General features: G+C 44.0%; 2 protein-coding genes across 5 annotated transcripts in view; one reads left to right on the top strand and one right to left on the bottom strand.

Moving 5' to 3' along the window:
• Positions 1 to 27,443, top strand: part of XRCC2 (X-ray repair cross complementing 2) — a 120,079-nt gene that overhangs the window by 7,219 nt on the left and 85,417 nt on the right. The gene's annotated exons all lie outside the window — the stretch shown is intronic.
• Positions 1 to 27,443, bottom strand: part of ACTR3B (actin related protein 3B) — a 73,320-nt gene that overhangs the window by 40,447 nt on the left and 5,430 nt on the right. The window contains exons 1-3 of one of the 4 annotated variants that reach the window (XM_055591342.1): positions 10,229 to 10,284; positions 4,797 to 4,875; positions 4,042 to 4,208 (exon numbers count right to left, since the gene is read on the bottom strand). The exons of 1 other annotated variant lie outside the window; for it this stretch is intronic. Coding sequence is in view for 1 of the 3 variants with exons in the window: in XM_055591341.1 (XP_055447316.1) it covers positions 10,229 to 10,284 (56 nt within the window). In the remaining 2 variants the exon portion in view is untranslated. Of the gene's footprint in view, positions 1 to 4,041; positions 4,209 to 4,796; positions 4,876 to 10,228; positions 10,285 to 27,443 lie in introns of those variants that run through there. 2 more of the 4 variants (XM_055591341.1, XM_055591343.1) reach the window with 2 other exon arrangements.

Genomic DNA, 27,443 nt, shown 5'->3' with positions numbered 1-27,443 from the left:
TAACGAAAGAAAAATCACCACCTTAAAGAAAAACACGCTAAATTTCATGAGAATGAAGCCACCGCACTCAAAAATTTACACAACAACAAAGTCAGTCTTTGTTGTAATCCCAAAAGCTACACGCAAGTACTCTGACCCCAAATTACAAAGGACCAATGTTTTAGTGGCCCTTAGCAACAACAACAAAACCATAAAGTGTGCTTCTTTTAACTGTTATACAGAAGGAAAGAGAGGAAAGGTGGGTACACAGAGCTTATATTCAAAACCTTTTGTTTATCCCTACGCAAAGCAAAATGTGGTCCAAACAGTCCTTGTGAACATGTTGGAGAAAAGCGTGGCTATCAGTGAGAACCTCTGAGTGTTCCTGGAGTATATATACGTGACTCATCGCAGAACACAGATCTAAGTAACCCACAGCTTTCTCCAGCACACCAAACCCTACTACAGGACCCTGACTCAGGTGGAAACAGAGAGACAAGAAGTGTGCAGCGAACACTGAGATGTAGGACAATAAATATAACAGATAACAGGGTCAACACCTAGACCTTCCAGCTGCTTACATGCATGTGGCATCTCCATGCGATGAAATACCATGAGGTTGTGAAGAAGAGCCAAACGGTCCTCCATGTGTTAATCCACAAGGAGGGTCATGAGAAAAAAAAGAAAAAGCAAGGTCCAAAATGGTGTCTGTGGAATGCCACCACTTGGGTACAAACACGTCTGTCAATATTAATATTTGCTGGTGCACGTAGGGTTACTTGGGAAGGAAGCACAAGAAACCAGAATCATTAGCTGCCCATCTAAGAGGGCAGTGGGCATGAGAAAGTGACTTTTCACTGGACATTTTTAATAACATTTAATGTGTATGTCACATGACTGTACTGCATATCCAGTTCAGTTCAGTTCAGTCGCTCAGTCCTGTCTGACTCTTTGTGACCCCATGGACTGCAGCACACCAGGCTTCCCTGTGCATCACCAACTCCCAGAGTTTGCTCAAACTCATGTCCATCGAGTCGGTGATGCCATCCAACCATCTCATCCTCTGTCGTCCCCTCTTCCTCCCACCCTCAATCTTTCCCAGCATCGAAGTCTCTTCAAATGAGTCAGTTCTTTGCAGCAGGTGGCCAAAGTATTGGAGTTTCAGCTTCAGCATCAGTCCTTCCAATGAATATTCAGGACTGATCTCCTTTAGGATTGATTGGCTTGATCTCCTTGCAGTACAAGGGACTCTCAAGACTCTTCTCCAACACCATAGTTCAAAAGCATCCAAAATTCATTAAACTTCGAGTTCTGCTTCTGGAAAGGTGGAATAAACATACTTTTCCCTACTCCTCTCTCTAAGCACTGCTGGAATAACTGGACTTTATGTTTGAAAGAAACATAAAAATGCTGAGGGGTGAAGCAGCAGACTGGCTGGGGACCCCAGGACCCGAGGACCAAGACAGGGGTGACTTCCTGGGTCTCCTTTGTCCCATAGACACACTGGTTGCCAGGGAAGCCAATGACCCAGAAACACCAATGGGAGCAAATAAAGCTGGTCCCCAAAAGCCTGCTATCTCGAGCCAAAGATGAAAGGGGCAGTAGAAACATACCACTCCCCGACTCCAGTCAAACACAACAGAAAAACAAACCCCCACATACAGTGTAGACACCACACGGGAGGCAGGACTCAGCCCACCCCTCGGGCTCACACTGGGGTTCCAGCAGAGAAGGCCCATCGAAGTCAGCACTGCCACCTGCGCCCTCCCAGTGCATGGCACCTGCAGAGGCCTGTGGGGGGCAGTGCCAAACTCCTGCCCTCAGTCAGCAGTAGCATGCAACCCCTCCCCCAATGATTGCCAACAAAGGCCAAGAGGAAAACCTGAACCTGAACCCCAAACCAGCATTAACAAGGGGTATCCCCCTTTTCCTGCTTGAAGCAACACCAGAAATGACTTGCTTTTCTAAGAGTTAAGTAAAATCTGGAATCTCATAATAACCAAAATGTCCAGGTTTAAAAAAAAAAAAATTTCTCACCATAGCAGGAACCAGGAATATCTCAAGTGAAAAAAGAAAAGATGACCCATAATGCCAACATTGAGATGACACAGATAATAGAATTAGCAAACAAGATTTTAGGAGCCATCACAGAACGTTTCAAGGAGCAACTACAAACACATCTGAAACAAACGAAAAAGAAAAGAAGGTCACAGCAAAGACAGAAGATAGAAAGACAAAACCACACAGCAATTTTAGAGCCAAAAAACACAATACCTGAAACAAAACCTCAATATTGGCCCAGAAGAAGAAAAGGATGGGGAACAAATCAATGAACTCGAAGACATAACAACAGAAATTGCCCAATCTGAACAATGGAGAGAAAACACACTGGAAAACAAATGAACAGGGCCTTCGGGACGTGTGGGCTGGACAAAGGCAGACGCAACATTCATATGGGATGGGGGCAGGAGGAGAGGGGGACGACAGAGGATGAGATGGCTGGATGGCACCGCCAACTCGATGGACGTGAGTCTCAGTGAACTCCGGGAGCTGGTGATGGACAGGGAGGCCTGGCGTGCTGCGATTCATGGGGTCACAAAGAGTCGGACATGACTGAGCGACTGATCTGATCTGAACTGAACATTCATACACCCCGAGTCCCAGACAACAGGAGAAAGGGAAGAGGGCTGAAAAAGTATCCAAAGAAATGATCATTAAAAATTTGTCAAATCTGACCCAAAAAAAAACAAAAGGAACAGAAAGAAACCTACAGATTCAAGGCTGAGTAAACTCCAAAGAGGATAAACCCAAAGAAATCCACACCAAGAAACATTATAGTCAAACATCTAAAAACTAAGGAACCAAACAGAAAATTCTGAAGACCTCCAGCAAATCTGCCATCAGAAATCAGGGAGTTCAAAAGGAAACTGCATATTTCTAACTGCTGAGAGAAATGTCTGCTAAGAATTCTATATTCAGCAAAAATCTCCTTCAAAGATGAAGAACAAATCAAGACATTCTCAGATGAACAAAAACTAACAGAATCTGTCACCAACATATCTACTCTAAAAGAATGGTTAAAGAAAGGTCTCTACACAGAGGAGAAATGATAAAAGATAAAAGAAGGAATCCTGGGACACCAAGAAGGAAGGAAATTGATGAAAAGAGCAAAAATACGGGCAATTACGATTACTTTCCTTCTCCTCTTGTGTTTGCTAGATAGTGTTTGGCAGTTGAAGCAAAGATTGTTAACGCTGGTGTGTTTCTCAATGTAAAATCTTAATCTAACAGAAAGTAGGGAGGGTAAAGCAGATAAGGTTTCTCTACATGTCACTAAAACTGGTAAATGTTAACACAATCAGACTAAGAAAACCTGTGTATACATAAGAGCTAGGTGATGGTTTTGTCGCTAAGTTGTATCCGACTCTTGCAATCCCGTGGACTGCAGCCTATCAGGCTCCTCTGTCCATGGGATTCTCCAGGCAAGAATACTGGAGTGGGTTGCCATTTCCTCCTCCAGGGGATGTTCCCAACCCAGAGATCAAACTTGGGTCTCCTGCATTGCAGGCAGATGATTTACCAACTGAGCTATGAGGGAAGCCCATATAAGAGGTAGAGCAACCACTTAAAAAAAAAACACACACACACAAAGAGAAGCACTTGAAAACACCACAGATAAGTCAAAATGAAATTCTAAAACACACTCAAAGTAATCCACACAAAGTTAGGTAAAACAAAACAAAGAAATGAAAAACAGAAAGAACAAAAGAGAAAAAGCACTAATCAATAATCACAATAAATGTAAGTGGTCTTTTTTGGTTTTTGGTCACACTGCACAGCTTGTGGGATCCTAGTCCCCTGACCAGAGATCAAACCCAGGCCCTTGGTGGTGAGAGCATGGAGTCCTAACCACTGGACCTCCAGGGAATTCATATAAATGTAAGCTGTTTAAACACACCAGCTAAAAGACAGATACAGGTTCAGTGGATTTAAATAAAAAAAAAAAAGACAAGCTCTACACTGTCTACAACGCTCTTCGACCATAATGATACACAGGCACACCTGGTTTTATCGCACTTTGCTTTGTTTAGTTTTCACCAGTTGAAGGTTTGGGGCAGCCCTGAGCCCAGCGAGCCTAGCAGCGCACTCTTCCAGCCACACTTGCTCACTTCATGTCTCCGTGTCACACTTTGGCAGTCCTCACAGCATTTCAAACTCTGCTACAGCAGCTAACAGACAACAGTAATTTTAAAAAATAAAAATATTCAGTGTATTTCCCAAAAGAATGTCATATATTTTACTAAACCCTCAAAGGATAATTCCTAACTTACATAAACTGTTCCGAAGGACAGAAAAGAAAGCTAACAAACTCATTTTATAAAGCCAGTATAATTTTGATACACAAACTAGACAAAACTAGTACAAAAAAGGAAAATTATAGCCTAATCTCACTTTCGAACACTGATACAAAAATCCCAAATAAATATTTGCAGATACAATTCATGTACTTGATATTTCTAACCATGTAGGGTTTATTTCAAGAATGATAAAACACTGTTCAACATTCAAAAATATATCAATGTAATACATCATATTAAAGTTTAAATGTCAAAACCACATAACTGTCTCAACAGATACACAAAAAGCCTTAAGATCAACATCCATTCATAATTTTTTTTTAATTTTAAAAACCTCTTTAGTAAACTAGGAATACAAGGACACTGTATTAACCTGAAAAGGCATTTCCTCAAAAGCCTACAGCAATCGCTCCTGAAATACCAAAACCATTCTTCTTAAATTCAAAAAGACAAAAGTACCTGCATGCCCAATTCAGGTCACTGACAGGAGTCCTGGCCAGTGCAGCCAGATCAAGAAAAAAAAAATGAAGTACTCGGACTGGAAGAGACAAAATAACCATTATTTGCAGTTAACACAATAGCTTACATAGAAAACTTAAGAAGAACCTGCAGGCAATCAGAACAAGTAAGACAGGACAGCAAGACTGTCGATTAAAAAAACGACTTAAAAGATCCAGCAGCATTCCTACCATGCTGGCAATAATTAGAAATTTTAATTTCAAAAAAACATTCACAGTGAAAACATAAAGAAAGGTACCTAAAAATAAATGCAGCAAAAGCTATCTATGGGCTTTTTAATGAACACTGAAAAAGACAGGAGACAGAAATAAATAATAAAATACATATACCATATTCATGGATAGGAAAATTCAATGCAGTGAGATACCAAGTTTTCCTCCAAATTACTCTACAAATTTAATGTGTCTCTAATCAAAATCCCATCATAATTTTTCATGGACTTAAACTGATTCTAAAATTTATTGATAAAGAGTAAAGTGAAAGTCGCTCAGTTGTGTCCCACCGACTCTTTGCGACCCCTTGGACTACACAGTCCGTGGAATTCTCCAGGCCAGAATACTGGAGCGGGTAGCCTTTCCCTTCTCCAGGGGATCTTCCCAAACCAGAAACTGAACCCAGGTCTCCCGCATTGCAGGCGGATTATTTACCAGCTGAGCCACCAGGGAAGCTGGATAAAGAGTAAGGGTCTAAGAACAGCCGAGGTTATTTAAGAAAGAAAAAGGAGGAGGAACCAGACCTACCAGATATAAAGAGACAAGCCAAACTAACAGTATTTACAACAATTTGTAAATGAATTTGGAACAGAGAGAAACAAATGCACAAATGAAATAAAATACCACCAGAAGTGCTCCCACCACACAGGGCACCTCACAGGCCAGGAGAGGCGTTCTGCGACGAACGGCGGCGGGGCAACTGGCCTTCCACTTGGAAAACCACGCTTCTCTCCCACACCACACTTTTTAAAAACTTAAAATTTCCTTGGAAGAAAACACACAAAATCTTTATGACATTGGAATACAAATGCATTTTTAATAGAAATAGATTATAAAATGACTGGAAAACTGTACTACGTGAAATTTTTTAAAGCGCTAGCTGTGCCCGTGAACATATCAGGTCACATGTTGTTCAGTTGCTAAGTCCTGCCCAGCTCTTTGCGACCCTAGGGACCGTGGCCCACCAGGCTCTGTCCATGGGGCTCTCCAGACAAGGGTGTTGCAATGGGGTGCCACTTCCTTCTCCAGAGGATCTTCCCGACCCAGGGACCCAATGTCTCCCACCATTGGCAGGTGTTTTCCTTACCGCTGAGCCACCGTGTGCAAAATTCTTATTTAAATCAAATTTGATTTGACTGTATGTGTTTAAATCACATGTGCTGCATTATAAATTCCCTTTGTTTGAATAAATGTTACAGTAAAAACATATGGTAATCCCATAGGAAAATACTTTGAGGTAATCAATTTTGCAAAAACATGATACATAGGAAATTACCATGCTTAAAACAGTGTCTCAAATTTCTCAATAAAGGCTTTAAAATTGTATCTTAAAGAAAATAAAAAAATAATTTTAAAAAGATGTCATAAAATAGGAGAAGATATTTGCAAGAAATTGGCATTCAAAAGGTTAGGATGTGCAGAACCAGAAACTGCCGTCCGCTGCTGATGCGTGCGGAGGTCAGTACAGGCTTCCGGTCAGTACAAAAGAGCCACCCACCTGGCAATAAGTGACAAGGCTGAGGAGGTGCGCACCTGAGTGGTGACATGACCCCATTTCTCATTATGACTCCTGGGAAACCGGCATGAGCAGATAAGAGACGCACTGCAGCATTTTGTATACCAGGGAAAACCGGAAAATGCCCAGATGCTGTAGATTCACGGATTAAGAATTCTCATCTAGATCTGCATAGAGCAACACTGATACATCTTAAAAAACATAGTACTGAGGGGTATATTTTCCCCCCAAAAAAACTGCATGAAGTTATTTTCCCCATGATATCATTTTGGAAATGTTTAAACTCACAAAACAATACAAGAAACTGTCATTGCATCCTGCATCTGAGACATGAGGATGAAGCCTGGACTGGATACAACACCCAGCAGAGGAGGGACAGTGGGGGGGCCTGGAGGAGGAGGAGGGGCTGGCACTTGCTCTGAGGCGCATCTGCGTTTATGTATTTACAGGACGCAACTGTGCCCACATCTGTTCTTTCTGGGTGGTGGGTAAATGGGTCTTTGTTATATAATTTTTTTTTTTGACCAAAATAAAGGTTTTAAAGACATTCAAAACACAAACACATCTCTTGGCTCTGTCTCCAGTCTAGACCTTCCCCCACAGCATCACGCCTTTTCCCAGCTGCTGACGGGACCTGTACGCCTGACCTTCCACACACGGGACTGTCTGAAGTGTGCTCTGTGTCTCCTGACCCCTCCCACACCCTCCTTCTACAGGTGGGATCAGCACGCACACACTCGTCTGCCTGAAACTTTTCCATCACGCTCCCCATTTCCCAACAACGTGGGGGGAAAAAAAGGGTAGAGAAACCTTCCTTTCTTCAAACAATCAAGTGAATTCTGCACAAAAGCTCAAATACTGATAAATGAGATTCAAGCCGGCCACCCTGGTGAAACAGGACAGGGCAATGTGCCTCTCTCTCTAGGCCAGGACAAGGCCCCTGGAAAGTGAAGATTCCTGGGATGCAAAATAAAATCACAGCTCCATTCTCCACGTTCCTGGCCAGCTCTCCGGCCACCCTCTGCCTGGGGTGATGACCACACATCAGCGCTTGCCTCCCCTCTGTGCCCACAGAGCCAGGAAGCCCTGCTCTGGCATCACTACACAGCCATGCACGTATACGAGCTCCATCTTCTCTCCCTGGAAGGCACCCTGCACCTTGAACTTCCACCGTGGGAGCAAAGCCTCTGTGACCAGGAACACAGTTCAGTTCCCCGGGCTGGGAGGAGCAGCCCACCAGCTGCCCGAGACACCTGAGGCCCACTCTCCACCTGTCCCACCACACTCCCTACAACCCAAACACCTCACGCTGCCTCCCAGCTTCTCTACTCTTGCAACAAATTCAGCCGTGATGTCACTTCCTTGATGTCCATCTCCTTGACATTTTTCTCTCTAGCTCCTGCCACTGCTGTTCTAACAGCAACGACCTGAGAGCTTCTGGACTGAAATCCTGCTAACAGTTGACTTCAACTGCCCTCTCTATTGGTAATGACAGGTCAGTGGGGCGGCCAACTGCATGCTGCTGACAGCCTTACTAAAGCAAAAGCTGCAAGGTCAGCCTCTTAGAGCTGCAGCACTTAAGGTAAAAACTACGCTGCTCGGAAAAATCAGAAAGCCCAATTCCAATGTATCATTCAATTCAACACGGAATGATCCAATTCTGTTGTTGTTTAGTCACTTGGTCCTGTCTGGCTCTATACGACCCCATAGACTGTAACTTTCCAGGCTCCTCTGTCCATGGGATTCTCCAGACAAGAATACTGGAGTGGGTTGCCATTTCCTCCTCCAGGGGATCTTCCCAACCCAGGGATCAAACCCGTGACTCCTGCATTGGCAAGGCGGACTCTTTAGCGCTGAGCCACCAGGGAAGCCCTTAACTGAACTGTGTCCCCTCAAAATTCCTATGTTGAAGCCCTAACCCCAGTGTGACTGTATCTGGAGACAGGATGTCTCAGGAAGTAACACAGGGTAAATGAGGTTACAAGGGTGGGGCCTCAACTCCACAGGACCGGTGTCCTTATGTGAAAAGGAGGAGACACCAGAGGTCTCCCTCTCAGCCATTTGCAGAAAAAAATGGCCACGTGAGGCCACAGTCAGAGCCACCACCTGCAAACGGAGGAAAGAGGCCTCACAGGAGACCAACCCAGACCGCGCCCAGATCTGGGACTGCAGAGCCTCCGCTGTGCCATCCGTTTAATTTCTGTTGTCAAGACATCCGGTCTGCGGTGCTCCGTTACGGCAGCCCTAGCAAATGAATACACCAAATCATGAATTTAAGATGAAGATGCGGCAGACCAATGATGCCAACTGTCAGGGATGCCCCATCATGGAAATCAGGTACTGAGACATAGAAAACCAAACTCGTGATCGGTAACCCAGCAAGGACGGACCTGGAATGAGGTGAGTTAGGCCTTCTCAAGAAATCTGGGTGCACTTTCTGGTGGCGTGAATACTCATCTCCGCCAAAAAGGCCTTAGTCTCCCTCGAACGATACTCATGACGAAGCCCCTTCCCCCCGTCTCTGCAGGGCTGCCCGCCGCGCTTCACGCTGGCACCAGAGCCTGCGACTCCAATGTCCTGAGCCCGCAACCGCTGACCATTTCTAAGAGCACAACTTACCTGACGAGGGGCTACATTTAGGAGGCAGAACCTCACTCCTGCCTGACATAACCTCTTTGGTCAACAGTCTCCAAACAATAACCCAGCAGTTACACAGTTTCAGAGAAGAATTCTGCCCTGGAGACAACAGCTGTGCATAAAGAGTGGGCAGGGGCACGCCGGCCAAAAGGGAGGGCGTTTCTTCCCCTAGCATGCTCGATTGACTAAAACAGAACAGGACACTTCCGAACACAGTACAACAGTCACTGGGCCTCTCAGTTTTAAAAAAAAAAAGTCCTTCAATAAAGGGAACAGTGTAACACAACAGATAATCCACCAAAGTGCTAAATTAATAAAACTATACTTACTTAAAATTACAAATTAACCTTAAGCAACAGGCACACCTCTTGCAAGCAGCTCAGACATGTATGCCTGAACGAACTGTGTGACTCATTTGGAGACAGGCTGTCTCAGGAAGTAACACAGGCCAAATGAGGGCAACAAGGTCGTAAGGGCTACATTTAGGAGGCAACCACCCAAGCTGAAAAGTGAAAAGAAAGTGAAGTCACTCAGGCATGACAGACTCTTTGCAACCCTATGGACTGTGTAGCCCACTAGGCTCCTCCATCCATGGGATTCTCCAGGCAAGAATACTGGAGTGGGTGGCCACTCCCTTCTCCAGGGGATCTTCCTGACCCAGGGATTGAACCTGGGTCTCCCGCACTGCAGGCAGGCTCTTTACTGTCTGAGCCACCAGGGAAGCCCACCCAAGCTGAAACGCCACTGACTGTGACAAAGGACTGTATCACAAGAAAATCAGAGGACTGGGGTGTATGTTGAGGGTGGGTGGGTGGCATGAGAATTAGGTGACAGCCGTAGCCAATAGCAACTCTCGGCAGCGAGATGAGTAACTCCCCAGGAACCAGAACAATCTTCTAAAAGGAGATGGCAAATAAATTAACATACCTTGAAAACCAGAATCAGAATGCTTAGAACAGTTATGAGAAACACAACCCTTTATAAACCAAGGGCGGAGCTTTACTTACATGAAGGGATAATGAACTGTGGCTCTGTGTTGCCTGCGTAGCCAAGCTTGGTATACCTAAAAGCACAAAGTCATCAACACAGGTTTAGACAATAATACTCTCCTCTGTGTTCCATTAACGTCTTTTATTACGAGCTCTCCAAGTCCTAAAATATCAAGACTCAAAATACCCCCATGAAATTAAAAATAAAAACCTTGTGGTGACTAAGAATCAAACACTAAGTTCAGATCAGCAAGCAGTTAACAAAAAGGTTAAAAACATGCTTGTCTCTACTGGAAAAACTGTTGCACACATACATTCATACATACATTACATCTGTGTATCCCTAATGATTTTTAAGGTGCTTTCATACTCTTTTAACCTTTACAGGAATCCTACAAAGGAAGTAAATATTGTCCCCGTTTGGCCGGTAAGAAAACTCGAGGCACTGGGAAGTTAACTGAGCTGCCCAAAGCCAAACAGCCAGTGAACGGGAGAGAGAGCCCACATCTCAACACACGGGCTCTAATTCTAGAGCTGCCTCTCAGCAAAGTGTACTTACTTCGCAAACTTTGTGAACTTTTAGGGGGCTCAGGAAATTATATAATTTTCTTAAAATGTCATGGCATATGTCTAGAAAAGCTACTGCCACCTCCTGAGAATATCTGACAGAAGCGTCTCTTTATCATCTCGTTGCAGAGCAAGCCCACTTTCTGTCAAGATGCTCTGTATGATGGATTCCAAAAGTCTTAACGAAAATGAATGCCAAAATACTACTATCTGTTCCAAAAGCACTTGCTAATCTCCTAAATATATTAAAAAAAAAGGAAAAAAACAAAGTGGGGAGGGGGACCACCACTCGGAACCATCTGCTGGAAATGCAACCCTGGAAACACTCCTGAGCGCCCCCTTCTCAGCAGGCCCGCAGTCCCGAGGGGTCAGGCCCGGAAAGGAGGCTTCATTCTGCAGTAACGCTTACAATGAACAGAAACACTTCCTAGCCGCGCTGAAAGTCATTTTATTAATTCGTCTTATTTTATGAATTAGTTCAAGATGCTTGATACCCAATTTTTTAAATGTACTTTTATTCATTTATTTACTTGAAAAGTGTCAGTCACTCAGTCATGTCTGACTCTGTGCAACCCCATGGACTGCATAGCCCACCAGGCTCCTCTGTCCATGGGATTCTCCAGGCAAGAATATTGGAGTGGGTGGCCATCCCCTCCTCCAGGGGATCTTCCTGACCCAGGGACCGAACCTGAGTCTCCTGCATTGCAGACAGATTCTTGACGGTCCGAGCCGCCAGGGAGGTATGCATTTAGTTAACTGGTTGTTTTGGGCTGTGCTGGGTCTTTGGTGCTACGGGAGGGCCCTCTCTCCTTGAAGTAAGCAGAGGCGACCCTCTGTGACAGCGCACGGGCTTCTGCTGCAGTGGCTTCTCTTGCTGCAGAGCACAGGCTTCAGCAGTTGCAGCTCACACGCTTAGCTGCCCTGCAGCATGTGGGATCTTCCCGGAACAGGGATCAAACATGTGTCCTCTGCATTGGCAGGCAGATTCCCATCCACTATCCCACCAGGGAAGTCCTAAATTTTCTATGTGATTAAATCATTCCACATCTTAATAAATTAATTTTATGATTTTTAAATATACATTAGCCATCTGCTAATTTTACTTTTTTTGAGCATACAGTAAATGAACAAAGTTTATGAAGAAAAAAAACAAAAAAAAAAAGCAAGTCAACCCCACTTAAATCATGCCTGACTGCTCAGTCTCCAAGGATCTAGGGTCCTGGTATCATTAGGAGGTGGGGCAAGCCTGGCCCTGAGACCCATCAGGTCAGTTCCTAAAAGGCAAGACCCATCTGAGGGCACTCCCAGGTTCTACTCAGGACACACAACAAGTGGGCACGCAAGACCTCCACTCCAGGGCTTGCCAGACCCACAAGGGACGTCAAGAGCCAACCCAGGGGGCAGGGACTTACTAAAAGGAAAGCAATATATACTGAGCTTCAAAAATCCCAGGCCATCCTCAATCGAACCATTTTTCTAGAAGTATATTCCAACTAACAAATATAAATAAACTGAATGATTGACCCAAGGCTAAAGAAGCCTCAAGAAGCTAACAAGCAGGCCGGGAATCACTGAAATCACTACACCCAAGTCTGTGCTTTTAACAGGTCACATGGCCCACTGCCCCCAGGCCTTCCCAAAATTACACACCTTGTACATAAATAAGTCTGCCTTCCCACATGGATTAGAGTGTGAGTTTCAGGATGACCAGGACAGGATCCTTTTTCCAGACTGTCTCCCACCCCTGGTATAGCCCTGACAAGTAGCAGACACTCCATAAACATCTGCTGAATGCCTTCTCACGGGGCGTAAGAAGAGGCGGTCACTGTCGAACTGCTGCGGAAGGAACCAGCATTTGACATGGCAGGGCGGGGGGTGGTGCTGACAGTCAGAAAAACATCCTGATGGAACCAGAGAAGACCAAGTTCAGTGCAGTCGCTCAGTCATGTCCAACCCTTTGCAACCCCATGGACTGCAGCACACCAGGCCTCCCTGTCCATCACCAACTCCCGGAGCTTGTTCAAACTCATGTCCATGGAGTTGGGGATGCCATCCAATCAGCTCCTCCTCTGTCGTCCCCTTCTCCTCCCACCTTCAATCTTCCCCAGCATCAGGGTCTTTTCCAATGAGTCAACTCTTGACATCAGGTGGCCAAAGTATTGGAGTTTCAGCTTCAGCATCAGTCCTTCCAATGAATATTCAGGACTGATTTCCTATAGAATGGACTGGTTGGATCCCCTTGCAGTCCAAGGGACTCTCAAGAGTCTTCTCCAACACCACAGTTCAAAAGCATCAATTCTTCAGCAATCAGTTTTCTTTATGGTCCAACTCTCACATCCATACATGATGGTAGATAAGAGATAACCTGGAGTAACAGGCAAATTTGGCCTTGGAGTACAATATTAAGCAGGGCAAAGGCTAACAGAGTTTTGCCAAGAAAATACACTGGTCATAGCAAACACCCTCTTCCAACAACACAAGAGACAACTCTACATATGGACATCACCAGATAGTCAATATCGAAATCAGACTCATTTTATTCTTTGCAACCAAAGATGGAGAAGCTCTGTACAGTCAGCAAAAACAAGACCGGGAGGTGACTGGGGCTCAGATCATGAACTCCTTATTGCCAAATTCAGACTTAAATTGAAGAAAGTAGGGAAGACCACTAGGCCATTCAGGTATGACTGAAATCAAATCCCTTACAATTATACAGTAGAAGTGACAAATAGATTCAAGGGATTAGATCCGATAGACAGAGTGCCTGAAAAACTATGGACAGAGGTGCATAACACTGTACAGGAGGCAGTGATCAAAACCATCCCCAAGAAAAAGAAAAGCCAAAAAGCAAAATGGCTGTCTGAGGAGGCCTTACAAATAGCTGAGAAAAGAAGAGAAGCGAAAGGCAAAGGAGAAAAGGAAAGACATACCTATTTTAATGCAGAGTTCCAAAGAATAGCAAGGAGAGATAAGAAAGCCTTCCTCAGTGATTAATGCAAAGAAATAGAGGAAAACAATAGAATGGAAAGTCTAGAGATCTCTTCAAGAAAATTAGATACCAAGGGAACATTTCATGCAAAGATGGGCTCAATAAAGGACAGAAACACTATGGACCTAACAGAAGCAGAAGATATTAAGAAGAGGTGGCAAGAATACACAGAAGAAATATACAGAAAAGATCTTCATGACCCAGATAACCATGATAGTGTGATCACTCGCCTAGAGCCAGACATCCTGGAATTCGAAGTCAAGTGGGCCTTAGGAAGCATCACGGCAAACAAAGCTAGTGGACGTGACCGAATTCCAGTTGAGCTATTTCAAACCATAAAAGATGATGCTATGAAAGTGCTGCACTCAGTATGCCAGTAAATTTGAAAAACTCAGCAGTGGCCACGGGATTGAAAAAGGTTAGTTTTCATTCCAGTCCCAAAGAATGTTCAAACTACCACACAGCTGCACTCATCTCACACACTAGCAAAGAAGTGCTCAAAATTCTCCAAGCAAGGCTTCAACAGTACATGAACCGAGAACTTCCAGATGTGGAAGCTGGATTTAGAAAAGGCAGAGGAACCAGAGATCTAATTGCCAACATCTGTTGGATCATAGAAAAAGCAAGAGAATTACAGAAAAACATCTACTTCTGCTTTACAGACTACGCTAACATCTTTGACTATGTGGATCACAACAAACTGTGGGAAATTCTTAAAGAGACGGGAATATCAGACCACCTTCCCTGCCTCCTGAGAAATCTGTCTGCAGGTCAAGAAGCAACAGTTAGAACCAGGCATGGAACAACAGACTGGTTCCAAATTGGGAAAGGAGTATGTCAAGGCCGTATATTGTCACTCTGTTTAACTTATATGCAAAGAAGAGTAAAGACTTTGCCTAATACTTTAGACATTGTTTTAATGAACACAAAGAAGACAGAGACTGTTTAATCTCTCCTTTACACTTGTGTGTGTGTAACAGGGTCATTTCAGAAACAAACCAACCTTGAAACAAATACAGCTGACTCTCATAAACACAGGTTTGAACTGGGCAGGTCCACTTACAGGTGGATTTATTTTCAATAAATATACCCAGAAGATCGTGTGCAAGACCTGCATTCAAGTGGAGAGCCTATCCTTACACAAGCGTAAGATGACTGAAATTTAATATAAACTTAATAATGTGTTAGTTTTCTTACTCGTTGCGTTACTTTCAAGGAGTCACATTATTGTACAGCATGACTGCCCCTCCACCCCCAGCAACTGGAGACCCTGCAGATCGGCTACCACTACAGGCCAGTGGTGGTGGTTAAAATGCAACGGTGTTTCCAACTCTACAGGAACAGGGCTGTAATACTGTCTGCCATAAGAACTCTGTAACCATTCATTCCCCGTGTAGAGGCGGGGCTACCAAGAAACTGTAACAGCAGGTACACCTGCTCCCATCACTCGCTGCCTCCCTGTTATCAACGCATGAAGTGCACTGTAAATAGATCTGAATTTCTTTACATTTCATTACCTTCTCATTTTTGATGTCTACTGTTTTATGTAATATAATATTGATGTAGGGACTGACAGGTGACTCATCTTACGTACAGATGATGTAAACTTAGCAGTATTGATAAATACAGTACACGACTGACTATAAAGCAAGCTGAGCGCCAAAGAATCAATGCTTTCCAATTGTGGTGCTGGAGAAGACTCTTGAGAGTCCCTTGGGCAGGAAGGAGATCCAACCAGTCCATCATAAAGGAAATCCATCTTGAAAATTCATTGGAAGGACTGAAGCTGAAACTTCAATACTTTGGCCACCTGATGTGAAGAACTGACTCACTGGAAAAGACCCTGATGCTGGGAAAGATTGAAGGTGGGAGGAGAAGGGGGCAACAGAGGATGAGATGGTTGGATGGCATCACCGACTTGACAGACATGAGTTTGAGCAAACTCCAGGAGCTGGCGATGGACAGGGAAGCCTGGCACGCTGCAGTCCATGGGGTCACAGAGAGTCAGACATGACTGGACTGAACTGAACTGAAGGCTTCTGGTCAACGGAAGACTATTAGTAGTAGTTAAGATTTGGGAGAGTCAAAAGTTACATGTAAATTTACAACTGTGCTGGGGTCGGTGCCCCTAACCGCAGTGTTGTCCAAGGGTCAGCTGTACATAAAAATTCTAACATTTATTAAAATTAGGTGCTAAGTATCACTCATGTCTGTTATATTACTTTTTATATTTCTGAAAGGCAACAGAGTGTACTGCACAGGTTGAGGCCATGCGCTCTGGAACCAGACTGCCAGAGCTCAAACCCCAGCTCTCTCCTTTGCCCAACAGGTCTCTCTGTGCCTCAGTTTCTCCATCTGTAAAAGCAGGGTCATAACACAGCCCACTTCCTAGGGGTGGCGAGCTAATGCATTCAAAGTGTAATCAGAAAGAGAACAAGCATGGCAGCGGTGCTCTCTGTATTTTTCATCTGCCTACTACTATCTTTATGTGTGATTCAGTTCAGTTCAGTCGCTCAGTCGTGTCCGACTCTTTGCGACCCCATGGACTGCAGCACGCCAGGCCTCCCTGTCCATCACCAACTCCCGGAGTTTACTCAAATTCATGTCCATCGAGTCGGTGATGCCATCCAACCATCTCATCCTCTATTGTCCCCTTCTCCTCCCACCTTCAATCTTTCCCAGGATCAGAGTGTTTTCAAATGAGTCAGTTCTTTGCATCAGGTGGCCAAAGTATTGGAGTTTCTGCTTCAGCATCAGTCCTTCCAATGAATATTCAGGATTGATTTCCTTTAGGATGGACTAAAATACTTCCTAATTTAAATTAAAAAAAAAAATGTTTCCAAAGCCGTTACGTTCATGTGTCCCAAACGGCACGGCTCAGTCTTTCTGCTGTGCCCACTCTGAACAGCACAGACACACTCACGCGTGAGGTGGAGGAGATAAAATGCACCAACGGTGACACGACAGATGCCAGGTGTCCCTCAACAGCCGTGTCTCATCCCATCTCCAAGCTGCGTGTCCTGAAATCATGAACCTCGGCCCACCGTGGCCAAAGGTCGGGCTGGACAAATGGACACAGCCCTTCTGGGGCCCACGGCTCTAACATTCCACCCTCTGCAGATGATGCCGCTTAGAGGGTAACAGGCAGGAAGGCCAGGGGTCTCCAAATGGAGAAAATAGCCTGCAAGTGTCAGACATTTTTCTCTCTCTTAAGCGGCAGGAGGAAACAAACTAGCAATGTTTTTTTCCTTCTCTATACAAATTTAAAGAGAGGTTTCTCTTAAAATACTGTGTTGCCATAATGACACCTGGTTTCGCCTGAAGTTAGCTATTCTTGAGCCTAGAGATAACCAATGCCTTTTTCTTATGGAAATGTTTGTCTTAAGCTATGCTAATGTACTATGCCTTTACCCCAAACTCTGTCTCCAAGTCGTTCCGCCTCTTGGCCCAAAACCTACTTGACAAACCAGTATGTTATACTCAGATATTGTTCCCCTAATCTATGTAAATGAAACTATTTGTATGGTGGTCTGCCCTTCTTTAAGATTCAAGTTAATTATTTTATGGCCCAAGATAAACCATTTGGTGCCAAGATTATCCCAAAATGCATCTTATGGGCGAGGGGCCTGGTGCTATTCTGAATTATAAGACATTCCTTTCTTTCATTAAGACTGCTAGTGACTATATAACATCCAGCTGAAGACTAGCAGGGGGGTGCTCTTTCTGCCCCCTTCTGATGCCTATGTCAGAAGCTTTCTCTATCTCCTTTATACTTTAATAAAACTTTATTACACAAAAGCTCTGAGCGATCAAGCCTCGTCTCTGGCCCCGGATTGAATTCTTCTCCTCCGGGGGCCAAGAATCCCGGTGTATTCGCGTGATTCAACAACAACCTTTCACCGCCACCGCACGCCGCCCGGCAACAGTTGCCAGGGTGCTCGGGTTCTGAAGTCACCGCGCTGAGATGGCACGGCCCTCACAGGAGGCCTCTGTCACAGAGGCACAAGGGTACCGGGCGGCAGTAACATGCTGCAAACGATGATCTCCACAACCAACACGAAGAGACCATTAACAGGTGTAGGTACTCACCACTATGAGGCCTTCCCTCCTCACATTCCTGGCAAAACAAAACCTTTTTTAAAAAAAAACACTGGCAAGAGCACAAATTACTCAGATCCCTTTATGGTAATTCAACGTCTTTATAAACTCTCCTGTGCTAATTTTGACACAGCATCAAGCACAGTTGAGGTTTTCTTACTTTGAATACTCACAATGTAAGGAACATCTTTCAAGATTTTTTAAGAGACATTCAAATTTTAAATTTCAACAAAATCTTCATCAATGCAGGTCCATATGGAACCTCAATGAGACCCTATTAAATAGAACGTCTGTACATGTAACTAACAAGTGGTCCTCCTACAGTTCTCTCTAGAAGGACTGGCACACCCCATTAGAGGTGATCTGACAACAGCTCAGCTTTACAAAAATCATCGAGCAAAACACAGCTCTTAAAATATGGAAGGTGTTCTAGACACCATTTATGCAAAGATACATTCCAACCAGCCTGCTAGCCAGAAACCACATAGTAGGCACATGTGAGGATACGGAGAGGGGAGGGGAGGGAAGCACGGTCCTAGTGCTCCGAACGCTCCCCAAAATGCTCACCCGTTAGACGCAGACACGGAAAACACACGACAATCAAAGGGGCGAGGGGCAGGAGGACAAATCAGGAGCTTGGGATTCGCAGATACACACGACTATACACAAAACAATAACAACAAGGTCCTGCTGTGGAGCATAGGGAACTATACTCAGCATCTTGTAATAATCTACAAGAGAAAAGAATCTGAAAAACCGCACATGTGTAACCGAATGACTTTGCTGTATACCAGAAACTAACACAACATGGTAAATCAACTATTTTCCACGTGCTCAGTCGTGTCCAACTCTTTGCGACCCCGTGGACTGTAGCCCCCCAGGCTCCTCTGCCCATGGGATTCTCTAGGCAGGAATACTGCAGCGGGTTGCCATTTCCTTCTCCAGAGGATCTTCCTGACCCAGGGATCGAACCCCAAGACTCTCGCATCTCCTGCATCGGCAGGCAGGTTCTTTACCACTAGCTTCACCTGAGAAGCCCTATATTTCAATTTTAAAAAAGAAAAATGTCATGTAAAAATAAATAAATTTTTTAAAAACCATACAATAAATGATGCTGCTGCTGCTGCTAAGTCGCTTCACAGTCGTGTCCGACTCTGTGCGACCCCATAGACGGCAGCCCACCAGGCTCCCCCGTCCCTGGGATTCTCCAGGCAAGAACACTGGAGTGGGTTGCCATTTCCTTCTCCAATGCATGAAAGTGAAAAGTGAAAGTGAAGTCGCTCAGTCGAGTCCGACTCTTAGGGACCCCATGGCCTGCAGCCCACCAGGCTCCTCCGTCCATGGGATTTTCCAGGTAAGAGTACTGGAGTGGGGTGCCATTGCCTTCTCCAAATAAATGATGAGAATTAGGTTTTTAAAAAAAAGGTCACCTGTCAGAAACATGATTTCAGGTTGTGCTCCTCACAGTAGCATGGCCTACATTATCTGGCAGGTGAGTTTCAGATTATCTGGGAAGGCATCTGGAAAGAAAGCACCAACCCTGACTGACCGGATCACCTGGGAAGCTTCTGAAAAATGCAGATTCCCAGGGCCTGTCCCAGAGTCACAGAGAAGTCACCTGGATTTTTGTATTTTAAACATCCCCTTCCTTCCTCCCCACCACCGTCAGCCACAGTTCTGAAGACCAACCAGTGCAGGAATCGCTGACTCAAGTATATATCACATGCAGTCATCTCTGAATTTTTATAAAATGCGAGCTCCCCACCCTCGTGCTCACGTCCTAACCAAAAAAGAGACAAGAATCAGCAAATTTCCTACCAGTAACAAGTAAGAATCCACACTGGATGGAAAGATGCTATTCAGAACAGCGACACAGAATAATTACCCCTGAGAATGAGACATATGATGGGAGGAACACTCCATACACACTGAGACAGAGGCACGCCCCGCTCAGACAGGAAGCGCCACCGGGCGTGGAAGCAGCGGCACAGAGCACCACCACACTCACCTACAAACTCAACGCGCAACCATTCAAAATCTGGGCCAATATTGAAAAAGGTGGTAGTACATTTTACACTGAAAATTACACATAACTTTACAATTAAAAAGTTGAAGTCTCATTATAAGGAGAAGTTTCATCTTATTTTTCAATACTGTAAATGCATACACCATTTTATCCAAATAGTTTTAAATGCATATACCCCACTGTCCAAATAGCACATTTCTAGGAATTCACCCCACTGAATCATTTTACATGTATAAAAAGAAATGCACAAAAAATGTCCTCTACAGCAGTATAACAGGAAAACAAAAACTGGAAACACGAAATGCCATCAATAGAGGATAAATTAAACAGATTGCAATCGTTCAATAAAATGCTACACAATCATCAAAAAATGAAGCAGACGTGTAACTGGTCATATATAAGTATACTTTGAAAATAGTTGACCCAAAAAACGAATCAGTCAACAGAGAAATCGAAGAGGAAATTAAAAAATACCTTGAGACAAATGACAAGGAAAACACAATCACACACAATCTATGGGATGCAGCAAAAGCAGTTCTTAGGGGGAAGGTTCATAGTGAAAACAGCTGCAAGACAGCACGTATTCACACTGCAGGGAGTTAAACAGGGCCCGCAGTGCCGGGTTCAAAGTGCAGCCCTAGCTCTGGGACTTCAGGAAGTAAAGGAATCCCTCCAGCTTCCATTTCTTCATCAGGACAAGGTAGTAACAACGCCTCTGTTGTTGCCGTTTAGTTGCTCAGTCATGTCTGACTCCTCGTGACTCCACTGTAGCCCACCAGGCTCTCTGTCCATGGGATTTCCCAGGCAGGAATACTGGAGCGGGTAGCCATTCCCTTCTCCATGGATCATCCTGACTCAGAGATTGAACCAGCATCTCCTGCATTGCAGGTGGATTCTTTACCACTGAGCCACCAGGGAAGCCCAATATCAATCCCTACCTCAATGCTAAATATGACTCACTGTTTCTAGAAAATATCTCCTAATCCAAAAAGTAAAAGGATCTCATAGTCAATAACTTCATTCAACTGCTGAATTATCTGATATATAGTCACCAACTGTATTTCTTCCATGAACTGCCCGTAGATCTTTTTTCCACTGGACTTTTGGCATCATCAATTTGTGTAAACTTTCACACACTGAGGGCTCCCTGGTGGCTCAGATGGTAAAGCGTCTGCCTGCAACGTGGAAGACCTGGGTTCGATCCCTGGGTGGGAAGATCCCCTGGAGAAAGGGAAAGGCAACCCACTCCAGTATTCTTGCCTGGAGAATCCCATGGACAGAGGTGCCTGGTGGGTTATAGGTCAAAGGGTCACAAAAAGTCGGACACAACTGAGCGACTTCACTTTACACACTGAGGATATAACGTTTGCTCACATATATTACTGATTTTTCTGAATTTGTGGTTTACCTGCAATTATACATTTTCTGAAGGATAATCGTTTAAACAATTTAGATGATCAAATCTATCAATTATTTTCCTGAACAATTTCCTTTGCAGTTTCTACTTTGAAAGTCTCTCCCTACACTAATTTCCCTTCCAGTTCTGTGAACATCCAATATACCTATATATGAAGAGATATAGCAGTCAAGATTTTCCCAGGCATGTGTACATGAAGAATTAAGATTGACAACTTTCACATTAAAAGGCTTTGTTTAATGTTTATCTGAAAACTATCTTCCCAAACGACAGCTAGCATGGCGCAGCCAAGCATCATTCTCAAAACACAGAAACCCTGCTTACAGACAGCAGTCTTCCCAAACACAGTGCCACCTTTGAGCATCCCGGACCCGAAGCCTCTTCTCATTCGGAAGCCAAAACAGACCGAAGTTACAGAAACAGAATCAAGGGCTGCATAAGGCAGGCCCAAGAGTGACAAGTCTGCCTACTAACCCAGCACGTTCTTGCACTTCAAACTTCCAAACCCGCTCACAAGGCACCTTGAGAAGTCTCGCTCCCACTCCCACACCCACCCACCCATTTCGCCTTCCACTCTATTCTCGTGTAGCCTCCAACGTCTCTGTCTGCAAACACAACACGAACTTATTCATCTTGAACATTTTAAAAGGTCCCTGAATTGAAAGAGACACGTGTATCCCAATGTTCTCTGTCTGCAAACACAACACATCCTTATTCATCTTGAACATTTTAAAAGGTCCTTGTGCGAAGCTTCTTCCGCTCCCCATGTTAAAGGCCCCTCTGCGCACAGCAGTAACTGCCTGCGGTGAGGAGGGCTGATCTGACTAGTGTCATCTCGACGCACTTACATACCTCCCTCCTACAGCCCTGTGTCTAGAGCAGAAGCTGACAGTGTCAGCTCAACCAATTTATGTTTGAAAGCGGAGATGTCACATCTTAAAACAGCGTTTTTAAAACTACATCCAGGACGCAGGTTCTTTTGTGTGAGACCCCTTATGAGGTCCAGTCTCAAACCCCAACCAGAATAGCCCTACCCACTCCTAAAATGTTCTGTTTAAAAAAAAAAAAAAGACTACATTGCCTCAGAGCATGACTTTGATAAAACTAAAATTGTTCCCAGATCTTAATGTAGTATTCTAGATAACACACACTCTACACACTGTATACGGCAAAAATTAATATATAATCATAATCAAGTTCTTCAAACATTCCTTAGGTTGTCATAGAGAAAATGCTAGTTTCTGTTTACAGGACACAGTTAAATATGTAAGTTCAAATTGATTTATTTTCTCTAAATCCAATAGTCTGTGTTTTTCTTTTTCTCTATTTGGTCTGTAAATTTTACATTACCCAATATACATGTCCACTTCTACGTGCTAAGTCGCTTCAGTCGTGTCCGACTCTTTGTGACCCCAGGGACTGTAACCGCCAGGCTCCTCCGTCCATGGGACTCTCCAGGCAAGAACACTGCAGTGGGTTGCTGTGCCCTCCTCCAGGGGATCTTTCCGACCCAGGGATGGAACCCACATCTCTTATGTCTCCCGCGTCAGCAGGTGGGTTCTTTACCACTAGCACCACCTTTGCTCCATGTCTGGTAAATACAATATCGTGACCTGTGGCCTCTTTATGGGTTTGGGGCATTATCAAGTGAATTTTGACTTCCAGGGTAAAACGGTAGACTAAACACGTGATCTAATTTCACTCTGTCCCGAAGCCACACTAAAACCAAAACAAAATGATTCTTTCTAAGACGCAGAAACCTCAACAACAGGGAGAAAAGAAGAGGTGGCAACTGCAGGAATTGGGCCCTGGACAGCTGAGGATCAGCGCTAACTGTCCTGGGAACGTCCGAAAACCAGCCATGGGCAAAGCTGAGAACCAGCCCCACACCCCCGGGACCCTGAAGAAAGGCCCCGAGATGGGCGGCTGCACAGGGCCCTGTGGATCCAGGACTGAAGGGCCCAAAACACAGGCCAAGATGAGCGTGGCCCCCACCCCGCACCAGGGCGGCGGCTGCTCTTCCCCGACCCCCGAGTCCCCACAGGCTGACTCTGGGAGTGCAAAGCAAGACTTGGAGCGTGAAGCAAGGTCACCGGCCTGGGAGAGTCCGGGAACCACTCTGAGAATTACCCGATTGAACACAGAAATCCCTGACAGCTGAGACGTGCTCCCTGCCCCCAACCCGGCTCTCAGAACACAGACCCAGCCCTACAGGCAGAGGGTCAGAAATGCACTCTCTGAGGAAAGCGACCAGCTCAAGAGGAAAGACCCAAAGACCGTTAAGACAGAAGCTATTCCAACAACAATCCACCTGGGGTGGTGGTGGTGGCGGCGGCTTAGTCGCCAAGTCGTGTCCAACTCTTGTGACCCCAAGGACTGTAGCCCACCAGGCTCCTCTGTCCATGGGATTCTCCAGGCAAGAAGACTGGAGTGGGGTGCCACTTCCTTTTCCAGGGGATCTTCCCGACCCAGGGATCGAACCCAGGTCTCCTGAATTGGCAAGGCAGATGAATTACCAACTGAGCTATGAGGGAAGCCGCCTGTATCACCCGCCAAATCTACAGACCTGATCTATTGCATAAGGCAGGGCTTCCCTGGTGGTGCAGTGGATAAGAACCTGCCTGCCAATGCAGGGGACACAGGTTCGATACCTGGTCCAGGAAGATTCCACAAGCTGTGGAGCAACTAAAATCTGTGTGCTGAGAGCCTGTGCTCTGCAACAAGAGAAGCCACTGCAGTGAGACGCCCTCGCACCGCCACTAGAGAGCAGCCCCCACAGCAATGAAGACCCAGCGCAACCAAAAATAAATAAACAAAATTTTAATTAATTAAAAAATAAGGCAGCAGTAACTTTCATAGAACAAGAAGAAATAAGAAACACAATAAAGACAGGAACATCTAACACATCATTCTCAGTTAAAGACGAGTAAGTGGACCCTGATTCTGGGAAAGATTGAAGGCGGGAGGAGAAGGGGACGACAGAGGATGAGATGGTTGGATGGCATCACCGACTCAATGGACTTGAGTTTGAGCAGGCTCTGGGACTTGGTGATGGACAGGGAGGCCTGGCATGCTGCAGTCCATGGCGTCGCAAAGACACGACTGAGCGACTGAACTGAGGTGGACAAAAATAAGCAGAAGGCCTCAAAAACGTCATTAATAAGATAGCTCATACAGATATACTCAGAACTCAGAACACACCAACAGGGAATATACCTCTTCTGAAGTACATAGAGAATATTCACAAAACTGCCCATATCGTAGACTCAGTGAAATCTAAGGAACAGAATATAAACAGCACTCTGAGCATAATGTAATTAAATTAGAATCAAAAACAAAATTTGAAAAGGCCCTTCTACTTGAAAATTTTCAAACACACTAGTATAGAAATACTGAGTTAAGAAGGGAATTCAAAAGAAAAACACAGAAATTTCTTGAAAACAGTATCGATGAACTATACCCAAATCCCTGTGAGGGATACATACAGTTAAAGACATCAGAGCTGGGGACTCTCCTGGCAGTCCAGTGTTAACAGTTTGCCTTCCAATGCAGGGGGTGTGGGTTCCACGCCTGATCAGGAAGCTAAGATCCTACAAACCTCCCAGCCAAAACACCACAAAGAGAAACAGGCACAACACTGTAACAAATTCAACAATTTAAAAAATGGCTCACATCCAAAATAAATCTTAAAGACTTAACAGACAAATTATCACAGCATCAAATGCCTTTTCAATACAAAGGGAAAATTAAAATGAATTTAATATCCAACTCAAAAAGCAGAAAAGGAAAGCAGAGGAAATAAAAGCAAAAATAAATGAATCAAAAAAAAAAACAGAAAAATAATAGAATAAGTGAACCCCAAAGCTTATCCTTTAAAAAAAAAAAAGATCCACAACACAGCCATATTATTAGCTAAGCCCTGAAGAAAAAAGGATGAAGACAAGACAGATAAATTCAAGTGACAAAAGGAAAACATAACCATAAAAACAGAGATTTTTGAAAATCATGACTACTCTATACATAAATTTGAAAAATTTAGATAAAACAGAATTGTTTTTAGACAAATACAACATAACCAAAATTGATTCGACTCGAGATGGGGCATCTAACCAGCTTCAGAAGAACTACAAAGAGGAGCACTGAAATTCTACCAAGACCTTAAACCTCAGATAATCCCAAAACTACTTAAACTGCCCCAGAGCACAGAATAAGAAAGAAAACTTCTTCCTTTGTTTCATGAAGACAGTGTAACACCAATCCCACACGCTGACAAAGAACTCACCAGAAAACTAAACTATAATGCATACCAAGTTCCAACGGGAAAACCTAAATAAAGTATTAACAGATTCTACCTACATATCAAAAAATGAGGCATCATGATCAAGGGGGATTATTACGAAATGCAGGAGTGCTTCAACATCAGGAAATCCACTATGTGAACTAAGAAAGAAAACCACACGTCCCACTTATGATAAAGAAATCGTGGAACATGCAACACGCATTCATGCTTTAACATTCCAAAACACAGCATGACAGATACTTCTTGACATATCTGGATAGCTTTCTTAACATGTATTTGTACGGGTGTACATATACACACAAACAGCAGCCCAAAAGCCTGCATCTTACTTATTTTACAAACACCAGAAACTATTCCACTAAGATAAGAACAAAGGATAATGCCCACTAACTCCACTCCAGGTTAACACCATTTGGAGGCAATGGCCACTGCAGCATGTCAGGGAAAAAAGTAAGTAGACTCCTAAAAATGGAAAGGAAAAACAATCTCTATTTGCCCGTGACAAAATTCTCTATCTGGAAAGCCTGAAAGATAAAGGGAAAAAATTCATTCAAACAATAAAAATCATTTAGTAATTCAGTAAAGAAGCAGACAAAATAAATGCCTTTAATATAGTGAAGAAAAACAGAAAATAGAATGGAAGAGAAAACGTCATTTACAATAACCAAAAAGAAAATCACAAAACTGGGTGATTAACAAGAAAGCTATCTGAGGTAAACACAATATTCCTACAAGGCACAAAACAGACTTGAACTGATGGAAAGAATACACCATATTCTCTGATGGGAAGACAGTATCATAAATATAATAGTCCTCATTAACATATGAGTTTAATGCAATCCAAATCAAAATACCATCAGCAGTTTTCCCCAGGGACTAAAAGAAGAAACTGCATGTAAAGTCCATTTGGAGAAATAATAAGGAAGAACAGACTGGAAAACACTTTTTACAAAAGGAGGTGGAGAAACTTCCCTGGAGCTCCAGTGGTTAAGGCTGTGTGCTCCCAAAGCAGGGGGCCTGGGTTTGATTCCTGTTCAGGGAGCAACCCACATGCTCCAACTGACCCCAGGTGAAACAACTAAGACCCAGCACGGCCAAACAAAAATTTTTTTTTTTTAACGAGGTGTACGGTTGAGTCTTTTCGCTGTTGACCTGAAACTATAGCAACACTGTTAACTGGCTATACCTCAGAACAAAATAAAAAGTTCAAAAAAAAGACTAAAAAGTCCAAACAATATTACCTGACAATAATAATTTTTTACAGTGAACATAGGGATTTATTTTTCTGGATGATTTACTATCAAATAAAGTTAAGAGTCATTTATACTCTTAAAAATGAGGTGCTGGGACACCAACCTCATCACATATGAAGTCATAAAGCCTCAGGAGTTACACTCAGTGATGCTGCCACAGAAGCAGACAGGTTCAGGCACCCAAAACGAATCCAGAAATAAACCACTGCAGAGGCAAATGCAGTACGCAATGAAAGCGGTATCTTCAAGCAGTGTTTTGTTATGCTTTTTTTCATACATGAGGCTGAGATAAACAGGGCAACCAGAAGGAAAGAAGGCAGAATTGGCTCCAATGAGGTCCATTCCTCATACCCCATCCCAGGATAAATTTCAAGTGGAACAGCGATTTATATAAAATCTGGCAATGGGGAGGGGGAACACCCATCTTAACTATGATTCAAAATCTAACAATAAGGAAAAGATAAATAAACCTACTGCTTAAAAAAAAAAAAAACTCTTTGCATGGCAAAAGACAAATGATACGTAGGGAAAATGTATTTGCAACTTATATCACAACGAGCCAATGCCTCAGTATGCAGGAAGG

The sequence above is a fragment of the Bubalus kerabau genome, chromosome 8 (genome assembly GCF_029407905.1).
Source record: "Bubalus kerabau isolate K-KA32 ecotype Philippines breed swamp buffalo chromosome 8, PCC_UOA_SB_1v2, whole genome shotgun sequence".
NCBI classification, from domain to species: Eukaryota; Metazoa; Chordata; class Mammalia; order Artiodactyla; family Bovidae; genus Bubalus; species Bubalus kerabau.
The sequence above is the reverse complement of the archived record's forward strand: the minus strand, read 5'-3'. Positions and strand labels throughout refer to the sequence as shown.